Source organism: Carassius carassius, chromosome 48 (assembly GCF_963082965.1).
Source record: "Carassius carassius chromosome 48, fCarCar2.1, whole genome shotgun sequence".
Classification (NCBI taxonomy): domain Eukaryota; kingdom Metazoa; phylum Chordata; class Actinopteri; order Cypriniformes; family Cyprinidae; genus Carassius; species Carassius carassius.
In genome coordinates, this window is record NC_081802.1 from 4,263,931 (window position 1) to 4,276,111 (window position 12,181).

The 12,181-nt window shown below is 37.1% G+C and overlaps 1 protein-coding gene across 8 annotated transcripts in view; it reads left to right on the forward strand.

Moving 5' to 3' along the window:
* LOC132131773 (NACHT, LRR and PYD domains-containing protein 3-like) overlaps positions 1-12,181 on the forward strand; it is an 81,039-nt gene that overhangs the window by 7,974 nt on the left and 60,884 nt on the right. For 3 of the 8 annotated variants that reach the window (XM_059543871.1, XM_059543870.1, XM_059543872.1), the window contains 2 exons: positions 2,223-2,396; positions 2,604-2,774. In XM_059543871.1, coding sequence (XP_059399854.1) covers positions 2,223-2,396; positions 2,604-2,774 — 345 coding nt within the window. Of the gene's footprint in view, positions 1-2,222; positions 2,397-2,603; positions 2,775-6,678; positions 6,853-7,172; positions 7,347-7,429; positions 7,604-8,226; positions 8,395-8,765; positions 8,940-9,318; positions 9,493-9,616; positions 9,779-9,857; positions 9,989-10,449; positions 10,676-12,181 lie in introns of those variants that run through there. The other 5 variants (XM_059543873.1, XM_059543874.1, XM_059543877.1 and 2 more) reach the window with 5 other exon arrangements.

Genomic DNA, 12,181 nt, shown 5'->3' on the forward strand with positions numbered 1-12,181 from the left:
AAATACCACTGCCTCCTTTCTTTTTCATTTAAACATAATAACAGCTGCAGAAATGTACTTAGTTCAGGGATATGTGTATATATATATATATATATATACAGCCACTACAATGAAACGAAATATTATATAAATTTGCCTTTTTTATTTTCATTTTAACAGATAGATAAATTGAATATAGACCAAAGATAACCTGTTAAATTTACCCAAACCGAATTATATTTTATGTTTAACCACTAAAGAGACATATCAGAAGGTCTAGCCGAGTTGAGAGTGCTCTAGGCAGATACATGAGGACTGAGCTCCCGCTGATCGCGTGGAACTCACCGTCTCTGAGATCGGCGAAAAACATTTTTAAATAGGCACTGTCTTTTTCAATAAACCACAGATTTGAGTTTTAAACAACTACATTCTCGCCTGAAATACTTTTAAAATTACATTTCATGACACAATAACAGTAATAATTTGAAAATGATCCGAATAAATGGTGGTTGAACTCAACGAATGCTGCGTGAACTCAACCAATCAGGATGTTTAGCGCCCAAGTCCCGCCCCCGAAAGTTCCGGAACTTTGAGAAAGTACTACCTCGCCAGCAGGGACTTACTGAGGGGCATTTTTTTTACCCGGAACTTAATTTAGCAGTGGAAACCACACAGAGTACCAGGCCAAAGTCCCTAGTTCCTGGGTAAAGTTCCTGCGGGGGAAACGCGGCAGTTTTTTCATGTTTAATACTGTAAAGCTGCTTGATTTAAGGCTATCTATTGCATGAAGTACTAAGTTATATAAATAAACATGACTGGACTTTACTGGAGTACCTCATGCAAACATCCACATCGCTGTAATCAGATGTGTTTTAAACTGCTGTTGTTGTTTGTTGTTTATTTCGTTATTGAGAGGAAAATGCACAGTATATATTTAGATATTCATCCAAACACTGCTTAGCACCCTCAGGTTCAGATCTGCTCCGTTTTCTCTAAATCGCTGCTCCAAACTGAAGCGCTGTATTTTCTTCTCTTGAATTGCAGTCTTGCGCTACAGCGCCACATTGGTCAAACCGCGTCATTGCAGTCTCTTACATTATTTATGAGTTCAAACAACTGCTGGGCAACAAAAATATTTGTACAACATTTTTATTGTCGATCAAACCCATTAGACGTTCTTTCATCTCTGAAACACAAATGAAGACGTTTTAATGAAATCTGAGACTTCTTTCCCTTTGCTGGAGGTCCATGAAACCACAATTTTGATGCTTCAAAAAGATTGTTAAAGTAATCCATATGAACTGAGCATTTCATGTGGGTCTTCTGAAGAGAAATTATCATATTATATGATGAACAGATTCAATTTAGTCACATACATGGAGCACATCAGATACGGTAAACAGAAGCTCATCTTATTTTAATAATGTTCTGGAATAACTGGCAGTGTTGGGAAAGTTCACCTTCTACATGTACTAGTTCAAAGTTCAATTCACAAATTTTAAAATGAACTAGTTCAGTTCATAGTTCAAACTACAAAATTTTGAACTAAAGTTCACAGTTCCAAAAATGAACTAGTTCATAGTTCTTTTTTTCCATATGTTGCTGCGAGCTATTATTTTTCAAAATTATTGCCACAGCCCATATAGAATCACAGACAGCAATTATTTTATCAGTTTTAACAATGAAGCTATGCGTCAGATTTCATCTTCATATCCAATTTTGAATCCTTATCCAACCAGGGTTTACATTAGCATTGAGGGGACAGCATTTCCCCATTGTTGCTTTAATGATTTGTCTCCCATTCTCACCGACCTTGTCATAAACATCATAAATTTCTTTTAAATGATCATACGCCTTCTTGCTACATGCTGCTATCGTTTGCTGTTTTTTTTTTTTTTTGATGACGCGTCACGCATGCGGCGGACGGTGGCTGGTGTTGCCAGATTGGGTGTTTTTCCGCTACATATTAAGACCCGTTTACGGTGTGTTTTAGCCGGGTTTTCGCCTGGAAGGCTCTATAGAAATCTGGCACCCTATTGAACGAAGTTAACCTGAGAGAGCGTGCCGTTCACAGACACCAGAATGAACGAGCTCACAGTAACGTTCATCAGGCATTAATACAGCACGTTCAGTTCACGTTCGCCCAAAATATGAACGAGTTCATGAACTATCGTTCAATGAACGCGTTCAGGCACAACACTGATAACTGGTCAGTTGAATGTTACATTTTCGTTTCTGTTAAGGCTTTCAAACTGCAGTATCACTGAAGAAGGTTATAAAGCTCTGGCTTCAGCTCTGAGATCAAACCCTTCACACCTGATAGAGCTGGATCTCACAGGAAATGATCCTGGACAATCAGGAATGAAGGAGCTTGATGATTTACTACAGGATCCAAACTGTCAACTGAAGACACTGAGGTGAGACGAGATGAAGTAATACATAATATGTAATATGCAGGCAAATTATTTCTAGAAATATTTTTTCATTAATACCATCTATTACATCAAAGGGACTTTACGATAAACCATTTTACCTTTGATTTGCTCATTAAAATTGGCTGCTATTGTTTGTTGCACCGAGTTTTAGAACTGAACTGAATCTTGCTTTATCTTCTCTTTCTGCAGGTTTTTGGGTCCTGTTGCAGAGGAAGCCTGTCAGTATGTGACTGGAATTGTGGGTAAAAACTTGTTACTCTTGAGACAGCTGAATCTAAGTGAACGTGAACTAGGAGACACACGAGTGAATCAGATTGCTGCTCTACTGCAGGATAAACACTGTAAACTCAACACACTGACGTGAGTACCTAACATCATTCACCAGAACTTTTTACATTTTAGGGTTGTAATTTCACTCATTGCTACAATCGAATAATCTGCACTGTAAACATTAAGATGTTTTTTTTATAGCTGAGTGCTAAAAACACAATGCCTTAAGAACCAGGGAATGAAAACCTTTTAAAAAGGATGAAGATTTGTCTCAAACTCCCCAGACAAAAATGCCACCTTGTAACAATTTTGGCCCTATCATACACCCAGTGCCAGTTTTTTCTAGTTTCAGCCATACTGCGCCATGTTGTTTAAATAGCAAATGCATTTTGTTAGCCTCATAGCATAATTGCCTAAGTCATATTTCAATGTTTCTGGTAAACAAGAAAAAACACATTTTTTTAGAAATCACATTGTTATTTTTTATTGATATTATAACAGTACATTCAACCAGATGTGTGAACAAGTATGCAAAAAGAAAAAGATCCATCATCAATTGCCTAACCAATAAAAGTGACTTAGGCAGAATATGCCATGACTTAGGCATTTTTTCTCTTACATAAAAAATGCAAACATAACATAACAAAAGTTGTTTTACTCTCCTACATATAACCAAGATGTGTAACTTGTGAACCCTAACCAAGTTGTTTCTTATTAATGTCTAACCTTAACCACTGTTTTCCTTTTCCACCCTTAATTGAAGTTCCACTTAGGTGCTGTGCAAACATAACCAAAGTTTTTTTATTCTCCTAAATATAACCAAGATGTGTAACTTGTCAACCCTAACCAAGTTGTTTCTTAATGTTTAACCTTAACCACTGTTTTTCTTTCCCACCAAGTTCCACTCAGGTGTTGTGCACACTCATTTTCACACTGTCTATTGATGAGGGAGGTTGTCATAGTACTGGTGGGCTACTCTTGATAGTACTGGTTTCATTGCCTACAAGTCATTGAATTTCCTGAGAGTAATTGGCAGTTGGGCAGGAAAGAGTGGGACCCAGTGGAATGGTTCTTTGGGGATGTTGATTCGCTGAGGTAGGTACTCCCATTCAGACTCAAAATCCTACTTGTACCGGATTCGACCATCAGCCAAGTACTGGAGAGCCCGGAGGCCATGGACTGTGGGGTCACCAACTTTTTTACCTGGTCGAATATTGGTGACGTAGGCCCCAGATAACTTCATGAAGTCATTGTGGTATAGCTGGGTCACCTTGTATGGGGATGGATGTATTCGTGCAGTCTCAAAGATGACAATGTAATCACGTGGAGTGTGAATATCTTTGACGATGCGCCGCTCAATGAGGCTATGCATGTCACACTCCATTTGTGTGTGGCCAGCAACCAGAAACTTTTGCTCTATGGTGACACCATGCTTCATGGCCAGATGAAGGTAGGTGTTGCTGATTGCACCACACCGATTTTGATATCCACAGCCATCACTCCAGACAATGACTTTCTCAATGTTTCCGTTGGCCTCTCGGATTGATTCGAAGTGTTTGGACTGCAGATGGGCAAAAACCTCACTGCTGAGGGAGCCTTCATGCTCTTCCCAAGCGTAACAATATCCATCTTTGTTGTTCATGTTGAAGCAAGTAAAGTTGTGCATCTGTAATTTAGTTTTGTAATACATTGTACTTGCTTTCATCTTGGGGCACAGAATAACGCATTGAAGGTCCATTGTCCACACTGAAAGTTTTGTTCTGACCAGAAATGAGGTTATATTTTGCTTGTGTTAGCTAGCTACTTCATCATATCTTGTAGCAAAAAAAGTCAAGTTTAAATACACAGTTTATAATCCCTTTGATTGACTGAAATTACATGTAGTGTCTAGAAAATTTAAGAAATATGAACTCTTACCAGATGAAAACGAATCAAACAGAAGAGCTAATACATCACATCTGGACATCTGTCTTCCCATGTTTTCTGCCATTTAGTTTGTATCAAAACTGCCTAAGTCAAAGAGATGACTTAGGCAGATAGTGTTTTTGGATTGTAATAAGTGTTGTGATTGGCTAAGGACATAGGCAGAAAGGTAGGATGATGCAGCAGTGGTAGGACAGTAAAGTTAGGCAGATATCTCAATTTGGCCAAAAAATGACTTAGGCAATTATGCTATGAGGCTAATTTGCATCCATAAGTACATCCATTGTCGTGCTGGTCTGAAAACGTGGTGTGTTTAGGTGCATTGCTGGCGCCTTGATATTTTGAGGCAACTGAAATAGACTGCATCTTTGACCAACAAAAACCTAGTCTAAAGTCTGGCGCAATATATATATTTGTTATGTGCTTTAGTTATATGCTCCTATTGGGGGGGGGGTGCACAATGTGCGTACACTTTGCTTATTACAAACACACAGATGTGAAGAAGTACACTTTTTACATTTTTATTTAAAAAAAATTAAAGGATTTAAAGTGTAAAACATTATCATTGTGTATGTAAATATAAAAATTCCTACATGTCATAATGGATAATCATTGCATGCATCAGAATTACATGCACAAACAGATTCGTTCCCTCACAAGAGAAGGGTTCAGCTTTTCCACTTGCCAATTCCGCCTTGTAAATAGTTTATCCGCCATGGCAATGGGAGATGACACTCTGATTGGTTTATGGCACTCTACGCCCAAATCACACCCATTACTCATTAAAGAGGTCCTATCATGTTTTTTCGCTTTTTCAACTTTAGTTAGTCTGTAATGTTTCAGTTTGAGCATAAAAAAGATCTGCAAAGTTACAAAGCTCAAAGTCCAATTCAGAAGGAGATATTTTATTTAACAGAAATAAAATTATGTAGTTTTCAAAAACTACAACAAACGACTCGTTTGGACTATAACGCATATTTTCCGGGATTTGTGATATCACAAATATCGACGAATGAGACAAGACCTGGTTGAGCTACACTAGAGAAGGCAAAGAGTGTTATTATCGCTATGTCGGAGACACGCTAGGCTTTCCCAAGGCAGACAAACTTAGAGTGGTTACAATCATCTGGGTTTAAATCGTGCTCAAATTAATTTGATTTTGATGCAATATTTACAATGAGCTGGCAGGCGCTATGGTAAGGGGCATGACATTTCCCAACTAGGCGCCAAGTGGAGCCAATCATAAGACACACTGGCCCAGCTAAACATTCACAGCACACCTTCAATTGACAAAGGAACTATTCAAGCTGTTCATGCCAGACTGGGGAGAGAGGTGTTGTAATAATGTAAAATATGTGAAAAAGAATGTGTTTTTCAAACAATCTAGTGTGAGAGCCTGTTCTAATACACCCCCAAAACATAACTTAAAAAAACTTAAAAAACAAAACTTTAAAAAAGAGCATAATAGACCCCTATAAGAGAATAGGTACAATCCTTTTAGACCATGCACCGGGCGCACAGACCATTTTTCCCATCCTTAAACTAGCAAAAGTATTCAGACTAAGTGCACTTGGGCGTGTGCTTTAGACCATGCGCTTAGATCGTTAAAATAGGGCCCTTAGTGTTTGTTTCTGAACAAAGCAAATTAACTACATTTTCAAAAAATTTGGGGATTAAACATTATGGATAAATGCATTTTCCCCAGTGAGCAAGACAAGAGTGACATTTGGGAAGAAAAAAATGGTCTTTTATTGATGTGAGGTAAATGCGTAAACTAACCAGTGGTGTGGATGTCTGATTATCAGCATTCAGCATTCTGCTGCTCAGCTGTTTTGAACTTCTTTGTACACCTGAGCGAAGAATTAATTTTATGCTCAATATCTCAGGGATTTTGTACTCGATGACTTGTAAAGAGCCAGAGTTCACCTAAAATTTGTGGAAGATTTTTCACTTAAGTGATTTTGTGATCTGGCAAAATAAAGATCAGTCTTGTTCTCTGTCTTGTTTGTTATGAAGATGTTATATCATCACCATAATGAAGAGTTTGTTTGTCTCATTGCTCCAAATGTAGGTTAAGATTCTGTTATTTGACAGATGAAGGTTGTTCAGCTCTCACTTCAGCTCTGAAATCAAACCCATCACAACTGAGAGAGCTGGACCTGAGCGGAAATCAACTAGGAGACTCTGGACTGAAAAACATTTGTGATCTACTGATGAACCCACAATGCAAGCTGGAAAAACTAGCGTTAGTAACATTATACTGTACAGCAGTTATAGTGTGAAGTACAGTCAAAATTGACATTATTTATAGCACTGCACTTAGTGGCATTTCCTCATTGTTCACACTTCATATTAAGCGTCTTTGACTAGAAAGTAATTGTTTAATTTAAAGACTTTAATACAGTGTACTGGTTGTACATGCTGGTCTGCAGAAATGTTATGAAATACACATCTGCTGCTACAAAAAACAAGTCATAAAAGTTTATTTTATGATACCAACTGACGGGATGTACATTTTGCCTTATTTATCATCCTAGATCTGAGTCATTGTTCCTTTCTCTTCAGGCTGTGTGGATGCAGTATTAAAGAGAAACACTGTTACCTTCTGAGTTCAGCTCTGCGTTTAAACCCATCACATCTGAGAGAGCTGGACCTCAGTGGGAATGAACTAAAAAACACAAGAGTGAAGCACTTATGTGACGCACTGAAGGATTCACACTGTAAACTGGAGAGACTGAGGTGAGGAACATTCACATACATAAAAAAGTGTTTATATATCTGAGTGAAACAATGAAGTGTTTGTTTCATTTCTCCCAATGCAGGTTAAGATACTGTGATATGACACATGAGTGTTGTTCTGCTCTGACTTCAGCTCTGAAATCAAACCCGTCACACCTGAGAGAGCTGAACCTGAGTGGGAATAAACTAGGAGACTCTGGAGTTGAAAACCTCTGTGATCTACTGATGAACCCACAATGCAATGTGGAAATACTAGAGTTAGTAACGTTATACTGTACAGCAGTTACAGTGTGATTAAAGATTACAGTTTAGTTATTTAATTTAAGACAACATGGCCAATTGCACCATGTATAGCACCGCAGCTTGCATTTCACGTATGAAGATATATAGAAAATTCACAAACTTTTTTTTAACCTGTGAAGATGCTCCAGACTTGTTTTGTAACTACTATCCTCAAATCCTAGTTATGCTTCTTTCTTGGTTTATGGGCATGTAATTAAGTTTGGAGGAGTATTGAAAGTGAAGTTACTTGACTTGTGGCCAAGTATGGTTTCTCATACTTGAAATTTGTGCTTTGCATTTAAGTGCACACACCGCAGTGAGTAGTGAACAAACACACACCATGGACACACACCCAGAGCAGTGGGCAGCCATTTTTGCTGTGGTAGAGGGGGAGCAATTGGGGGTTTGGCACCTTGCTCTGTGCAGGTACCGAGACTCAAACCCGCAACCGACTCTCTAAGCATTAGACTCGAACACGCAACCAACTCTCAAAACATTAGACCACAACTGTATCAGTGAGTGTGTGGCGTTTAGTCCTGAAAATTCACGCGAGCTTAATATGGATCTGATTCATTTTCTTTTCTCTTACTGTCTTCAGTCTGTGTGAATGCAGTATTACAGAGGAACATTGTCTCATCCTGAGTTCAGTTCTGAAATCATCACACCTGAGAGAGCTGGACCTCAGTGGGAATAAAATGAAAAACACAGGAGTAAATCACTTATGTGACGTACTGAAGGATTCACACTTTAAACTGGAGAGATTGAGGTGAGTAACAATCACAAATAAGAATGAAAATGCTTGAAATCATCAGTCTAAACCAGACATTTCAAGGCCCTTGTAATGTAATTACAAACAATGTGTGATGTAATTTCAAACAAAATCTTGAGTTTGTCTGATACAGCTCACAAGCACACAATTTGAGTGAAGCATGAACAGAGAGTTTTTGGTGAATGGGATGCTTCTGGGATGCAAAACTACAGCTCATGCTCCCATTGTAAATGCTGTATTCTGTTAATATAGGTGTATATACAATGATGTGTTTTGCGATGTGGTGAAAAAAAATCTCATTCCCTTTATGTTTTCCATGAAAGTTAATATAACTTTACAGAACATTACTCTGATTTCTCTTCATGTAGGTTCAGAGGCTGTGATGTGACAGGTGAAGTCTGTTCTGCTCTGACTTCAGCTCTGAAATCAAACCCATCACACCTGAGAGAGCTGGACCTGTGCGGAAATCAACTAGGAGAATCCGGAGTGAAAAACCTCAGGGATCTACTGATGAACCCAGAATGCAAACTGGAAATACTAGCGTTAGTAACATTATACTGTACAGCAGTTACTGTGATTAAAATGTATTATGGATTGATAGTTCAGTTTGTGTATCAGTAGAAAGAGCTTTAAAATTGAAGCATTTGAATCTTTGTGGCTATAAAATGTCATCTGCTGAAATCTGACAAATCTTTGCCGTGAAACGACAGAATTTAGAAAAGACTTAACATGAATGACAACAGATTCCTTTGACATAGTTGCATGGTTTTTACAGTACTTTTCACTAAACAATAAGCAAAATGTGTATTTAGTAATGGTAAACTAATCTCTAAAATGACAAACTTAATTGTGGTTAATGTACAAAATTAATTTTATCACATTAAGAATCTGAATCATTGTTCTTTCTTTTTTTTCTGTCAGTCTGTGTGGATGCGGTATTACAGAGAAACAGTGTCTCACCCTGATTCTAGGTCTGTGTTCAAACGCATCACACATGAGAGAGCTCGATTTGAGTGGGAATGAACTAAAAAACACAGGAGTGAAGCACTTATGTTACTTACTGAAGGATTCACACTGTAAACTGGAGCGACTTAGGTGAGGAACATATTTATATACAAGAAAAAAACGTTTAGCAATTGCCTTAAAAAGAGAATTTTGGACTTTGGGTGAAAGTAAAATGATCTCTTTTCCTCTGTCTTTATGTTTTTTCTCTTTCTAGTCTAAATGACTGTGCCATTACAGATGTTGCTTGTTTGGCTCAGTCTTTGGCTGAAACAAAAGCACCGCCGTTTTTAAAAGAGCTTGATCTGAGTAACAATAACATTGGAAACTCAAAGAAGCAGCTCAGTGACGTGCTACGAGACTCCAACTGTAAACTGAGGTGAGAACACATATTTTAGCCCGCGATCAAACACTAATTTGAAACTTGTTCCATTATCTCTTCTGATTCTCCCTTCCAGCTTAGAGAGAGAGCACTGGTTTAGCTGGAGAGCTGGTGTGAACCTCATTAGTAGTTTTGGTGGATGGATTACATCATTTTCTAAAGCACGGGAACCTGTGAAATCAGCAGTACATGACCAGTCAGCATCAGGTGAGGATCCTCAGAAGAGCTTTACTATAGTACTGTGTACATGAGGATAGATTATTATATGTGATGATGTGACGTCTGTAACCAGAATCTAAAATGTTCATCATATATTTGATTTGAACTCTGTTCACAATTTAGTATATCAGCACAAAAATGAAAATCTGTGTTTGTATGAGTTTTAAATATTTGAGAATAGTAATGGCAGAATGAGGATTTTTGGTGAGATGTTGCCAAACAATTCATGAATTCAAACACTCTAAAAAAAAAACTACAGCTCCTTCAAATAGCAATGTTTTATCGAATGTAAAGACATTATACTAGCTCTTATATGTTAATATTTAAAAGTATACTATTTATATAAAAATATTTTGCTTTAATGGAAACATACAAGTATCACATATGTGATACTGAATGAGTAATGTTGATTACAGTAAGTATTCACACAAATGATCATTTATTTATAGGTGGAGCAGAGGAGGAAGAACAGCTTTAATCGATCATTTAGTGCGTGGACAAACTGATTTCTTTTGCCCTCGGAAAAGACAAAGTAAGGCTGAGTTTCCAAATAATCTGACCTCAAGAATCTTCATCCTGGAATAAATCAATAACAGTCACTGAAGTCTTTCATCTGAAGAAGAGATAACAAAGAAAGAACACGGGACTCCATCTGGCTCAATCCTTTCTTAATTTCTCTCTCCTTCTTTTGAACTTAATAGTGGTTGGTAAACCAGCTTTGTTGCATTTCTGCCACCTGCTGGGATGGAGTGTGAATTGTTGACGTAGAAGAAAAAAATTGAATTCTAATCAAATTAGTTTTCTTTAGGATTTCTAATAAAGCTGTGTCTTCTGCAGTGTTATCCTTTTTATTCGTATAGGTATAAACATTGTTTTTCACAAACAGGGTTTACAAGCAGCGTTGCTTTAAAAACCTAAAGAAAGCAGTCTAAAAGCATATGGTTTTTTTTTAATCAATGTGAATCATAATAGTTTATTTGCAATATCCATGTAAATTTAGTACACTGCCATAACTGCTTCACAGCATATTAAGATACCCATTGTCAATATGGAACAAATGTTCAGGACAGATAATATTACAATAAGCTTGACGTTTCTTTCCCCATTGAAACCTAAATCAGCTAAAGCCAAATCAATGCCCTGGATAAATGACCATACACTTTCTCTCAGACGAAAAAGTAGACAAGCACAATGTAAATGGAAGAAGTCCAAACATAAAGTTGAGGATGAAGTCTTGCTGGTTGCATTGGCATTTTTTAAAAAAAGCAGATAAGATATTATACTTCTCTGAAATGTGAAATATATTATATCATTATTTTTGTTTTATACGTGTACAAAAAGTATTTTCGTCACTTCATAACGTTATGGTTGAACCACTGATGCAGATGAACTATTCTGATGATAATTTTCATTCTTTTCTGGACCTTGACAGTGTATTTTACTTGGCACTCTATGGGACAGTCTCAAGCCTCCCGGTTTTCATTCAAAATATCTTAAATTGTATTTCAAAGATGAACGAAGTTTTACAGGTTTGGGACAACATGGGGTAAGTGATTAATGACAAAATTGTAATTTTGGGGTGGAGTATCCCTTTATGCTAACTGAGACTTGTTAAAACACTTGCATATCATTGCTCTTTTGTTGATTTTATTTGCTTCGATTGTGCTCCTTTGTAAGTCGCTTTGGATAAAAACGTCTGCTAAATGTAAATGATAACACTTCACGATAAGATTCATTAGTTAACATTGGTTAACTAGTGTAGTTAACATGAACTAAAAATGAACAATACTTCTGCAGCATTCATTAATGTTAATTTCAACATTTACTAATGCTTTATTAAAATCAAGCCGTTTGTTAACAGTTAATGCACTGTGTTCTAACATGAACTACAAATGAACGACTAACATTAAAAAAGATAAATAAATGCTGTAAAACATGTATTGTTCGTGCTCATGTTAGTTACTGTCGCTATTTTGGCGCTCAGTTGTTGTTGTTTTTTTTCCTGTTATTTGACCCAAAGTATATTAAGATTGAGCGCTTCTCAAGCTATGACTGTGACTTGACAACAAATGCTAAAACACTTCTCCGCTCTTCAAATACAAAATACATTAGACCTTATATAGTGTTTCTTGAGTAAAGAAAAAGCTGCACTGATTCAATCAACAGTTCTTTTATTTACGT